Consider the following 12553-nt stretch of genomic DNA (forward strand, 5'->3'; position numbering starts at 1 on the left):
CAACTAGAGTGTATAGGTCGTCCATCTCCTTGACTTTATCATATTGGGTCAGGTTGCCCTCCCGGATACCCCCCTCCGCATGCTCGGCAAGCACGGAACCACTGGCCGTGTAGGCGAGGCGAGGTCGCACTAACCACGCACGGTAGAGGTAGTGTGAAGCTTCGTCAACCTTTAAGGCACCTTTGACTCCAACGAGGAACGGCTGCGTGAAAAGAATACGTCCAGAAATCGAATAGGCGATCATGAACGGGCCGAGGATGAGAAGTATGGTGGCCCAGCCGAAGAGAACGACAGCGAGAATTGCCGCCGCAGGGCTGAGGGAAATGTTGAACATGCACGAGCTCCCACTGCACGATTCCGAAGCGTCCACGCTTACATCACCTGACTCTCGGGAGAGTTTACTCCACAGCCACGGAATCCACTGCACGGCGAAGGCGTACAAGCTTGGAATACCGAATACAGCTATTTTGGCGACCAGTTGACGGGAGCCACACCCTGTCGTCTGAACACCGACCTCTGGAAAATCCTTCCATCTGATGGATGCAGCCCGGCAGCCATCGAGAACCAGGGCTCCCTGTCTGTTACTCCAGCAACCTGAACCTCTGGTTCGATGTCCCAGAACTGCGCTTTGTACTGATCACCGTCAGCATACCAACAAGATGTCGATGGGATATCTTGGGGGAACATGGATAGCATTCGTTCTGCTATACGGTACTCATCGTTAATCATCGAACGCCGGGCTAGCACATGTAGATCGCTTTCAGGAGGGAAAGGCATGATTCGATGTTCAAAGAAGGCCATCAGAGCGTACACCTTCTCGGCTTCATAGGAAAGGTTGTCTATTCCTTTCGACGCCCGAGATTGCGCTCTCGGCGGAGGCTTCTCCGGGTCTTGCGAGGAGGTGCCTCGACGCCAAATCACGGCCTTCAGGAAGGTCAGATGTTCCAACCGATACAGGCGGTCCATGCTAGCGCAAGCGTTGACAACCGCAGCTTCCTTGCTGTCAGGCCCGTAGGCAAGATTAGCGAGTTCACGGAGAGTGACCGTCGTCACTTCACCCTCCGGTCCGACCATATATCGCAACTCCTTACTCAACAAGATTTCCGGTAGTGTCCACACGCGGTTACTCCAGTTACGCCAGGGTTCCCCGCTCTGAGCGTTGGTGGATTCGGGAAGGGCAACGGCGGTGAATTCGGCACCGCGGTAAATGTCTGCCATCTGATAGACGTCCAGATGCTTCTCCTCCTCCGTGTCACCCATGCACTCGAGATCCAGCCAATACGCTTTCATTTTGCACTGCGAGGCGACCGAATGGATCGATGCGATAAAATCCTCTTCTTTCCCGTGCTCCAATATGTCGCTCTGGCAATAGGTGACAGCGAAATAACGATGGCGAGCTATCTTGTCATGATCATCGCAGACCTCCCAGCGACCATCATCGCGAACAATGACGAGTCGACGAGGGTAAAAGCCGTGAGCCGTGCTCTCCGGAGGAGAAGTGATGACAGGGGGTGTCGAGGGGAGGCCATCTTCGAGCTTGCGACGACGTAAAAGGTGGGTGATACAATTTGAAGCAGCTTTGGGAGGCACTTGCTTGGGATGCTCCTCAGCCTTCTCGAAGGCAGAGTGCTCCTTCTGAGATCGCGCTGCCCATAACTGGCTCCAATAATACATGAGATAAGGCGGATATTCTGTTACACCGATGCCTCCTCCCATACCTCCCTTTGGTAGACCATCGAGCGGCCAGAAGAGCAAATGAATGGAGCAGATGAGGAATCTAAACGGCCAAAGCAGTACGAAAACCATCACGTCTATCCGCTTGTTATCCTTCGGGCGGAAGAGCGAGACAACAAGCTTGGGGATCCTCCCAGTCTGATCAGTGATCCTGACCTGCTGTATGTTTGTTCCAGAGGCTGGTTTCACAGCTTGTATGACAAGCTCTGTGCATTGTCCAGTATCAGGATCCATGTACCTCTGTTGGGCCTTATGTGAATGCTTCTTCAGGCTGATATCGTCGCGACAGCTGGCTTTGGGCACAGAAGAGGCGAGGAGCATGTTGTCCTGGGTGTGACAGTGTTAGTTTTAGAACCGATATCAGGCGCATCTACAGGCGTACCGAAACTGACGGAGGCCGGCGGAAGGCAGAAAAACTACCTGGACAGTTTATACAGTTTCACAGCATCTTATATCTCTGTGTGCCGCTACCCGCTCAACACGGGACACGTTGCCACTGGCCAGCCGATCACGCAGGTATTAAGTTGCACATCTGTAGAACGACAGGTGGGACGTGATTTCCATGCTTGCTCCCAATGGAACACCTGAGAAGGCAAGAATTTCAGAGAACCTAAACCGAAAGGTGCGGATGTAAGAAGACTAGATATCTGACGCTCATCTCACCTTCACGCATGGCACGTAGTTGCCGTGACACAAAGATGCCTGCCCAGGCTTGCTCCGCTCTTGAGCCATCCACATGCTAAAACATATTTAGCAGACATCATCAGTTGCGACCGGTCCTGTTGCGAATGACCTATACCACGCTCGCAACAGGGTAGAGGAAAATTGTTTAGCGCCAGCATGCACTTGTCATTCAAAAAGTGAAAACTTCGATGTCTGGAGGGTTGCAAAACTTCAGTTGCAACCGGCCGATAGTACGGCGCGTGGTAAGAAAAACCCTACTTTAAAAGCGATGGTCCGGCGGAAATGCTTCTCTAGTTTGCATAAAACAGCACCTGTTGTTGCCCGTAACCACAGGAGATTCCATAAGTTCCTACGGAGAATGAACGTTTCCCATGAGGCGCAACGTTCTGCATATTACGACTACGCACATGCCATCGGTATAGCCGCCCATTTTATTTATGTGTCCATGTTTGAAAACGTTGGACATGATTCGAGTACCGAGCGGCAAGGGACCTGCTGTATAGGCCAACCTGCGTTACAAATTTGCCAGACATCGGCCTTGGAAAATACGAAGAGTGGTTCCTAGTTCAATTAGCCCAAGGTTGAACAATTTCACAAAGAAGTTGAAATCTTTGTGAGTGTGCTGATCATAACCTGCAGAACTAACATGGATAAATGATCAACTTGTGGTGAACTTTCTTTCATTTAACGTCATCACGCACATTCTCCAGCTTCCATTCTATTTACCTGTCCAGCGCTGCCGCCTGAGCACCTGCGGCCCTTGTTGACTGGGCCACACACTTCGGTCAGTCACGAAAGCAAATTATTCTTCTGACATGTAGAGCACTCAGCATGTACATAAACCAGTTACTGGTGCCGATCGCTAGTGACACGCTGGTTTGGAATATACTCACACTAAAACATTAGCTGGCCACATATGAGAAGTAGCGCAGCTGACATTGGCTGTGACCCTGAGAGTGGCCTGAACGAATGGAGCTTGCAGCTACAAGGCCATCCTAATTGTGACCTCAAGCAGGTAGGGACAGTAAGGTTAGGGCGGCCTGTTCATGATATGCATAAGTAATAGTGAGTGTGATGCCGACAAGAACTGAAATCCAGAGTTCTCGCCCTGTGGTGTTTCACATTTGTTATTCTTGTTCGTCAGACCGATGAGTTGTTACAGCGAGGACTTATCCCAGAAGCTGATACGTCGAGAAAAAGGAAAGAACCCGACTTACATGGTGCCGGTTTTCTCCGGTAGCGAACCTTCACCTCGCCTGCTCGTTACTGTGTGCCTACGTTCCTCGCCCTCTTTCTTACTTGTCAGTAGCTACCAATGATAATTAGAGAAAAAGGTTGTTATTTTCTTTCTTGAGCCTCTACAGCGAGATACATACTGTAAGCTACAGCGTATGGTGGTGTCTCTCGAGCTTGTTGTGCTTCACCTGTCACTAAAGCACCTTCTCGAGCGGCTTGGCCCAGCCCAACCACTCACAAGTCGGAAGAGGTACCACATGTGTGAGACAAGGCTGGAACCGCAACACGGCCTCGTAGCAGCTAAAGAAGTGCATCTTTTCAGGAGCGACTTTCTATTCATTCTGGTACGTGGGCGCCAAATTGTCATCCACTTCGAAGGGCGTAGGGTGGCGAGATTCCATCAGCATCAGCAGAACATTGAAACAAAAATGGCATCCTCTCGGAGGCGTGCACGTATACTGTTTCTGAATCTCAAAAACCCACACTCCCTCATAACCCTTGCTAACCGTCAAAATATATAGATATCTATGTCACTTTGTCCGCTGAGGGTGGAGTGAATGCCCATTGTATGGCATGGCAATGGAGTATCGTGTCCCAGTATGGTCGCCGCATGGTAAGGTTAGGCAAGAAGTTCGCTCCCCCCCCAGTTGCCTTGACTCCCACCTCGATATACACTGGACCTGGTATGGGTCACCCTGAGCACAGCGAGCGTAGCACCTCGTCACTGGTCAGTTGGGGCAAGGGCAACTCCTGTTGTTGCTAGTCCTACTGGTGGCCACCTAAACGGCCCAGGAACAGTGCAGCGGCGGCCCCTTGGTGAGAGCTTTCGCAGGCTCGAAACTGCCATCGACTTCATACATGGATATCCTTCTCCTGTTCTGCAGTGTTTGGATGTGCGCATGCTATCTTTCTTTTCCCCCATACAGGACGAGACTGAAGCATATATCTGCATATTATACTACTGGTATCAAGCTTCAACAAGCTATTGGTGGTAGTAAGGAAGGTAGATCGTCACAAAGTATGTATGTCCTGCAAGACAACTATATCCAAACACGCAAATCAAATGCTTCGATATCGATATCTTCATTCTCTCGTGCCACCAATAGCAACCCAATCACAGGGAATCATGACTCGGTGAATGTGGGAAGGCATGCGTAGTACCACCTCTTTGCGAAGCTCATTGGCAACAGTTCTCCGAGCAGAGTACAAAGAGTACAAAGCGACCCAGTCCGCCCTCACGTCCAGTGAAAAGGCATACTGTGGGGGGACATTTCGCAGTGAAATAATAGATTGTCCCCGAGAACGTGTCGATTAGTGTGTAAATGTCGTCCCCGGTCTGCGCTAAAGCTTCGTCATATTGACTTCCAAGTCCTTGTCAGATCTCATCTTCTGCTGGTTTAGCAAACAGCGAACCGCTGGGGGTAAAGAATAGGCGTTGGCGCTTAGACAACATTGCACCATAAATGTGGGCTGCAGCCTCTTCGGGTGACATCACGCCTTTGATTCCGATAAGCCAAGGTTGTGTGGCGAGAATGCGACCAGAAATGGAGTACGCGGTCAGGAAAGGACCAGAGACCAGCATGAATGCTGCACATGTAAAGAAGGCGGTACCAACTGATACAGTTGCAGGGATCAGCATCCACATTGCTGCATAAAGCACCAGCCTGGAAGAGTGACTGGTATTCTGCCGGCAATAGTTCGCCTTATCGACTCTGTCCTCCGGAATGAAATCTCTGGAAAGTCCTCCCAGCAGATGCATGTTGCTCGACAACCATCGAGAACTAATGCACCCCTCTCAGTTGCTCCGGCAACATTAACCTCTGGTTCGATGTCCCAAAGTTCCGATTCATACTGATCGTCGTTGGCGTACCAACAAGCTTGAGGTTGGATGTCCTGCGGAAGCATCGAAACCATCCGCTCCGCCATACGATTGCTATCGTTGGCCATCGAAAGCTGGGCTAGGGCCTGTAGCTCCGTTTCAAGGATACTTGGCATGATGCGATGTTCGAAGAAGCCCATTAAAGCATAAACTCTCTCGGCAGGATAGGAAAGGTTTGGTGACCCCGTTTGCTGGAGCTGGGGCTGCTGCGCAGTTTGCGGGCGCTGCTTTTCTGGGTCCCGAGCTTTGGGCAGAGCTGCACTGCCTCGACGCCAAATCGCAGCTTTAAGACGAGTAAGATGTTCCAATCGGTCTAGACGATCCTTTCCGCCATAAGCATTGATGATCGCAATCTCCTCGCTGTAGTACTCGTAGGCCTTGTTAGCGAGCTCGTGAAGAGTGATGGGTGTAACAGGTCCGTCCAACCCAATCCGGTAACGAAGTTCCCCGCTCAGCAACGCTTCTGGGAAGGTCCACACACGACCACCCCAGCTCCTCCAGCTCTCAATGCTGTGCTGATCGTCCGACTTGCGAAGGGTAATAAGAGTGAAGATCGCTCCGTGGTAAATATCTGACATCCGATAGAGGTCAATGTTCTTGTCTTCTGTGGTCTCGCCCAAACATTCGAGATCCAGCCAATACACCTGCAATCCGCACTGCAACGTCGTGGAACGGACCGACTCGATGAACTGCTTCTTCTGCTCCTCTTCCCTCTTCTTTCCTTCATCATCGAAGCCTCGCTGAAAGACATCGCTCTGTCGATACGAGATGGCAACGTAGCGATAGTTGATAACAATATCCGGGTTATCACAAAGGTACTATCCGCTCTCGCCGTATATGGCGAGTCGACGAGGGCGGAGAGCGTGAGTGATACTCTTCACAATGGCAGAAAAATCGGCAGGGGTGGGCATCGGACTCTTTTCGACCATCTTATCGAAAATAGAATATTCCCTACGCGATCGGGCAGCCCACAATTGCCCCCAGTAGCTCATCAGATATGCGGGGTATATATCCGTGTAACTCCCTCCGCCTGGTAGACCATCGAGTGGCCAAGAGAGCAGAAAGAGGGAACACAGAATGAACCTCAGAGGCCAGAGAATGATTTGTGAAATGGTGGAAGGTGGGGCACAGAAGAGCAAGACGGCGAGTTTCGGTGCCCACCGAACGCTGTCGGAAATGTTGACCTGATTTGTGTTTGGAACGGGGTGCATAGCCTGAACTTGAAGCCTGGTGCATATCCCGGTTTCAGGATTTAAATACCTCTGATTATCTTTATGGGTTTTCCACTTGAGGCTGAGGTCGCGGCAAGTAGTGCGCCTCTCCTCAGGTCGCGGTGATATGAATGGGAGGAGCATACTGCCTGAGCACACTGAAAGGTTAAACTCTGAACAACCTCCAGAGTCAACCAGCGCACCTTCACCGAGGGTGATGAGGAGTCCAACCAGAATATTTCGCGCACGACACGGACTCTTATAGCAATGCCGTCGATAAGCATGCTTGCGCTGATTGGCATCTAATTGAGATATCTACACGGAATCAACCTACCCACGCTGAAGCTGGAAGATTGTTATGTACTGGATAGGATTGAAAATCGACCAATCCATGAAAGGACGCGGTCACGTCTACCTACGCCAAGATAACTGGCAGAATGATCTCGAGCACAAGCCCTAGGGGAACTGCAAACAGGGGTTAGGTAAGTCGTGTTTGTTTTTTCGGCAATTTGTCAGGGCGTGGATCGACGAATCTCGATCAGTTATCAGTCACCTAAGGATGACCTCGAAAATGGGTGTCAGGGACATGATGAAGGCCTGTGTTATCCTTAAATAATAAAAAATATATCAGCAGTTGGTCGCATTCGTAAGATTCCAGCCAAGACCTTCCAGCACCTTTTTCGCCGTACCAACGGATTACATGGCCATAAGAGGCCACAAAGTGGGTGGAGCCATGGAACAACTGATTCCGGCCGGGTACATAAGCTGCAACTTGTGATTGAGTGATTATGTAAGGTATGTGAGTGTTGCCATGCGGCCAGTCCACGCATGGGTTTTCAATATTTCAATGTTCATGCTATACCTCCCTGCAGTATTGACAGTTGGTGCAGATAAGTAGCGTTGCCTCGAGATGCGACTGCGTCGGTCTGCTCTTTCAAAGCGTTGTTGTTACTCAGGGGCTCCAGCATTGCACACGTCGGTTGCAGTCACAATAAGGTGGCCTTTCGACATACGTACAGACCGTCGTACAAAGACCGGAGTCCCCCATTCAAGAGCAAGATACATCCACGTCATTCGACGGCAATTCCGAAATTAACTTATACTCCACTCCACCACCTGTATCCCAGGATACCGTAGACATCTACATTTTCCTCCTCCAAGGGGGACACTCGCGTATCTACGGATCGTTGAACGGCGTTCTGCCTCTACAGACTTGCCACTTAGCAGTAATGCAACCTAGGTAAACGATGAGGACCATCGGCGAATAGGCGCGTACAAGCTCATTTTATCACTTACAAACTAACAAACCAATCACTCCACCGCCGCCGATACTCAGGTCAAATCTCCTACCTCTCAAGCAACTTTCAATCCCTTTGCGGCATCGTTCATTCCTTCCCAGACGACCCTTTATTCTGTCGCGACGCATCCGCCACCGGCATTGGTCTTGCAGGTCATGGCCAGCTGACTCAGTTCGTTCTGGCAAGGGACGGGGACAGGGGTATACGTAGAACAGAAACACCGGGTGCAGGTGAGCATATGCACGTACGAGATGTTGATCCTTATCCTAGTGTGGTGTCCTGCATTAATGCGGAACTTGCCCCACTGCAAGTATTACAATTCGGCTTTGGCTCAACTGTGTCCCGAACAGTGAGATCCACATCAAGGCTCGTCCTTTGTTGCCTCCCGGACGTTAACCTCCATCTCGCTGACCAAGTCTTTGGGTAAAAGAGCGAGACAACAAACTTGGAGGCCCTCAGAGTCTGATCAGTGATCCCAACCTGCTTTATGTTTGTTTCAGAGGCTGCTTTCACCACTTGGACGACAAGCTCCATATATTGTCCAATATCAGGATTCATGTATCTCTGTTGGGCCTTACATGACGGCTTCTTGAGGTTGGTGTCATCGTGACAACTGGCTTCAGACACAAAGCGGAGGGACGCGTTGTCCTGGGTGTACAGAACTACTTTAAGAACTGATATCGGGTATCCACAGGCACACTGAAACTGATATAGGCTGGAGGAGAGGAGAGAACCTATTCGGATGATTTGTACAGTTTCACAGCGTCTTTTGCTGCCTCCCATTGTCCCGAACTCGCTTGCCGTGAGACACATTGCCGTTGGCTAATCGAGAGACCAGAAATTTCGCGTTCATTTCACGTTGTGCAGACGGAATGGGATCGCCATGACACAATGACGCCCAGCCAGGCTTGTACTACCTTTGAACCATGCACAAGCTGGGACATATCTGGCAGAGTCATCATCAGTTGCGACCGGCCCTGCAGGGATGCCTTCGGGGTTAACTGAGAATGTCCTGCAGCTGGACAGTCAAAAAGTGTTTATCGAAGATGAGTTATGCATTTTTCATTCAGAGATCTAGAGAGTGCAAAATTTCGATTTCTGTAGAAAACTTCAGTTGCAGCTAGCCAGTAGCACAGTTGGGTGGTAAGAAAAACCCTGCTGTCCAAGTGATAGACCGGCAGGGATGCTTTTTTTCATTCATGTAAAGCAACACTTCTCGTTGCTCATGACTGCACAGGCATTCCATAAGTCCCTGTGGAGAGTGAACGTAGGCAAAACAGCCTGTATAACCACCCATTTTATTTATGCGCCCATCCTCGGAAGCATCGGATACGGTTCAGTACCGGAGAGCAAGGGACTTATTGTATGGGCCAAACTGCAAGTAATTGATACTAGCCAGAGGGACTCTGTCAGCTTCGGAAAATACGGCGAGCCACACCTAGCAACACAGACTACAGGCCAGATATACATGCGTAGGAAACAGATCAAAGGACGAGCGGTCACTTTCTGTGCTCTTTTTCTCGGTCTTCGCAGTAATCAAGTACAGCGGAAGTACAGGTAAATGTGTAGTGTACTACGTATATGTACATCATCTACCTGGTAACCGCACAACCAATCAAAAGACATGTTATATCCTGTAGTTTCATTCCTCCGTGCCTCCGATGGCCAACCAACCACAGGACCTCATGGAACGGTGGATTTGAGAAGGCATACGCAACACCGTCTCCTTGTGAAGCTCATTCGCAGTGCAGTTTTCGGAGCAAAGCACGAATCTACCCAACCCGCCCTCTCGCCCCGTGTACAGACACACCGTCGGCGGGCGGTTTGCAGTGAAATAGTAGAGAGTTCCGGTGGACGTGTCAATCAGAGTGTATAGGTCAGTCTCTGTTCAGCTTCTTAACTTCATCATATTGGGTCTTGTCTCCCTTCCCGTATATCCCCCTCCCCGGCATGCTCGGCAAGCACGGAACCACTGGTCGTGTAGGCAAGACGAGGCCGCACTAACCATCCACGATAGAGGTAGTGCGAAGCTTCTTCAACCTTTAAGGCGCCTTTGACTCCAATGAGGAATGGCTGCGTGAAGAGAATACGTCCAGAAATCGAATAGGCGATCATGAATGGGCCGAGAATGAGAAGTAAGGTGGCCCAGCCGAAGATAACGATGGCGAGAATTGTCGCTGCGGGGCTAAGGGAAAGCTTGAACGCACACGAGCTCCCGCTGCACGACGCCGAAGCGTCCGCGCTCACAGCACTTGACTCTGCGGAGACTTTACTCCACAACCATGGAATCCATTGCGCGGCAAGGGCATAGAAGCCTGGAATACCAAATACAGCGATTTTGGCGACCAGTTGACGGAAGCCGGACTCCGTCGTCTGAACACCGACCTCTGGAAAATCCTTCCATCTGATGGATGCAGCTCGGCAGCCATCGAGAACCAGCGCCCCCTTGTCTGTTACTCCAGCAACCTGAACCTCTGGTTCGACGTCCCAGAACTGCGCTTTGTACTGATCATTGTCGGCATACCAGCAAGATGTCGATGGGATTTCGTGGGGGAACATGGAAAGCATTCGTTCTGCTATACGGTACTCGTCGTTAATCATCGAAAGCCGGGCTAGTGCATGTAGATCGCTTTCAGGAGGGAAAGGCATGATTCGATGTTCAAAGAAGGCCATCAGAGCGTACACCTTCTCGGCTTCGTAGGAAAGATGTTCTATTCCCTTCGATGCCCGAGATTGCACTTTTGGTGGAGCTTTCTCTGGGTCTTGCGAAGAACTGCCTCGACGCCAAATTACGGCCTTCAGGAGGGTCAGATGTTCCAGCTGATACAGGCGGTCCAGGCCACCGCAGGCATTGACAACCGCAGCTTCCTCGCTATCGTGTCCGTAAGCAAAATTAGCGAGCTCACGGAGAGTGATTATGGTCACTGGACCCTTCGGCCCAACCATGAATCGCAACTCCTTGCTCAACAAGATTTCCGGTAGTGTCCACACGCGGTCGCTCCAACTCCTCCAGCTTTCCCCACTTTGAGCATCGGTGGGATCATCCGATTTAGGGAGGGCGACAAGGGTGAATTCGGCACCACGGTAAATGTCTGCTAATTGGTAAACATCCAGATGCTTCTCCTCGTCCGTGTTACCCATGCACTCGAGATCCAACCAATAAGCCTTCATTTTGCACTGCAGGGCAGCCGAATGGATCGACATGATGAATTCCTCCTCTTCCAACATGTCCCTCTGGCAATAAGAGACGGCGAAATAACGATGGCGAGCTATCTTGTCATGATCATCGCAGACCTCCCAGACGTCATCATCGCGAAGAATGACGAGTCGATGAGGGTAGAAGCTGCGAGCCGTACTCTCTGGAGTAGAAGCAACGACAGGCATCGTGGAAGGGGAGTCATCTTCGCGTTTGCGACGAGGACGTAGAAGGCGGGTGATACCATTTGCCGCAGAAACAGTTCTGGATGACGCACGCTTGCGATTCTCCCTACCATTCTCGAATGCAGAGTGTTCCTTCTGAGATCGAGCTGCCCACAAGTGGCCCCAATAATACATGAGGTAAGGCGGATATTCTGTTACATCGATGCCTCCTCCCATGCCTCCCTTCGGCAGACCATCGAGCGGCCAGATGAGTAAATGAATGGAGCAGACGAGGAATCTGAACGGAAAAAGCAATATAAAAACCAACACGTCCTTCGTCGAACAAGTCTTAGGGCGGAAGAGCGAGACAACACGTTTGGGGGTCGCCCGAGTCTGATCGGTTATCTTCTTCTGGTTTGTTCCGGGGGCTGGTTTCACCGCTTGAACGACAAGCTCCGTGCATTTTCCAGTATCAGGGTCCATGTATCTCTGTTGGGCCTTATGTTTCTGCTCCTTCAGGTTGATGTCATCGCGACAACCGCGACAATGGGCTTCAGACGTAAAAGGGAGGGACATATTGTTCTGGGCGTGACAGTATTAGATTAAGAACTGATATCAGGTATATGTAGGCGCACCGAAACTGATAGAGGCCAGAGGAGAGGGGAGAACCTATCCGGACGATTTCCACAGTTTTACAGTGTCTTATATCTATGCGGTTGCCGAGTCCCATTATCTCGTACTTGCTTGACATGAGACACTTTGCCGTTGGCCAACTAATCAGACGCTTTGCCGTTGGCCAGCTAATCAGACAGGTATTAAGGTTCGCACCTGTATAACGACAGGGTGGGTTGTGATTACCATGCTCAATCTCGTCAGAGCCCCCTGAAAAGGCAGTAATTTCGAAGAACCCGAACCGAACGGTGCGCGTATGACACGAGAGATCAGAAATTTGACGCCCGTTTCACGTTTCGCGGATGAAATGGGATTGCCATGACACAATGACACCGGACAGGGTTTTGAACACACCCTGCACAACCTAGAACACATTCGGTAGAGTCATTATTACTGGCAGTTGCGACCGGACCTGCTGCGATACTTCGGCGGTTAACTTGCGAATGACCTCCTCCGCACTTGCAGCTGAGCAGTTGAAA

At 50.7% G+C, this 12553-nt stretch overlaps 3 protein-coding genes across 3 annotated transcripts; all 3 read right to left on the reverse strand.

The window, feature by feature from the left end:
- Positions 1–217: 217 nt before the first annotated feature.
- Positions 218–2365, reverse strand: F5J12DRAFT_311823 (uncharacterized protein). Its single transcript, XM_051738848.1, has 2 exons — positions 2117–2365; positions 218–2061 (listed from the first exon to the last, which is right to left on the reverse strand). The coding sequence occupies exon 2, from the start codon at positions 2053–2055 to the stop codon at positions 463–465; it is 1593 nt and encodes a 530-aa protein (XP_051604426.1). The 5' UTR covers positions 2056–2061; positions 2117–2365; the 3' UTR covers positions 218–462.
- A 2372-nt stretch (positions 2366–4737) lies between these two features.
- F5J12DRAFT_803325 (uncharacterized protein) lies at positions 4738–6914 on the reverse strand (the record flags this gene model as incomplete). Its single annotated transcript, XM_051744450.1, has 5 exons — positions 6415–6914; positions 5298–6351; positions 5068–5268; positions 4862–5025; positions 4738–4830 (listed from the first exon to the last, which is right to left on the reverse strand). Exons 1-5 carry the CDS (start codon positions 6886–6888, stop codon positions 4738–4740), a joined length of 1986 nt encoding a protein of 661 aa, XP_051604427.1. The 5' UTR covers positions 6889–6914.
- A 2997-nt stretch (positions 6915–9911) lies between these two features.
- F5J12DRAFT_312009 (uncharacterized protein) lies at positions 9912–12159 on the reverse strand. The gene is made up of 2 exons (XM_051738849.1): positions 12038–12159; positions 9912–11984 (listed from the first exon to the last, which is right to left on the reverse strand). Exon 2 carries the CDS (start codon positions 11976–11978, stop codon positions 9948–9950), a length of 2031 nt encoding a protein of 676 aa, XP_051604428.1. The 5' UTR covers positions 11979–11984; positions 12038–12159; the 3' UTR covers positions 9912–9947.
- Between the last annotated feature and the right edge of the window lie 394 nt (positions 12160–12553).

This window comes from Pisolithus orientalis, assembly GCF_024613125.1.
Source record: "Pisolithus orientalis strain OTSU chromosome Unknown F5J12scaffold_3, whole genome shotgun sequence".
NCBI classification, from domain to species: Eukaryota; Fungi; Basidiomycota; class Agaricomycetes; order Boletales; family Pisolithaceae; genus Pisolithus; species Pisolithus orientalis.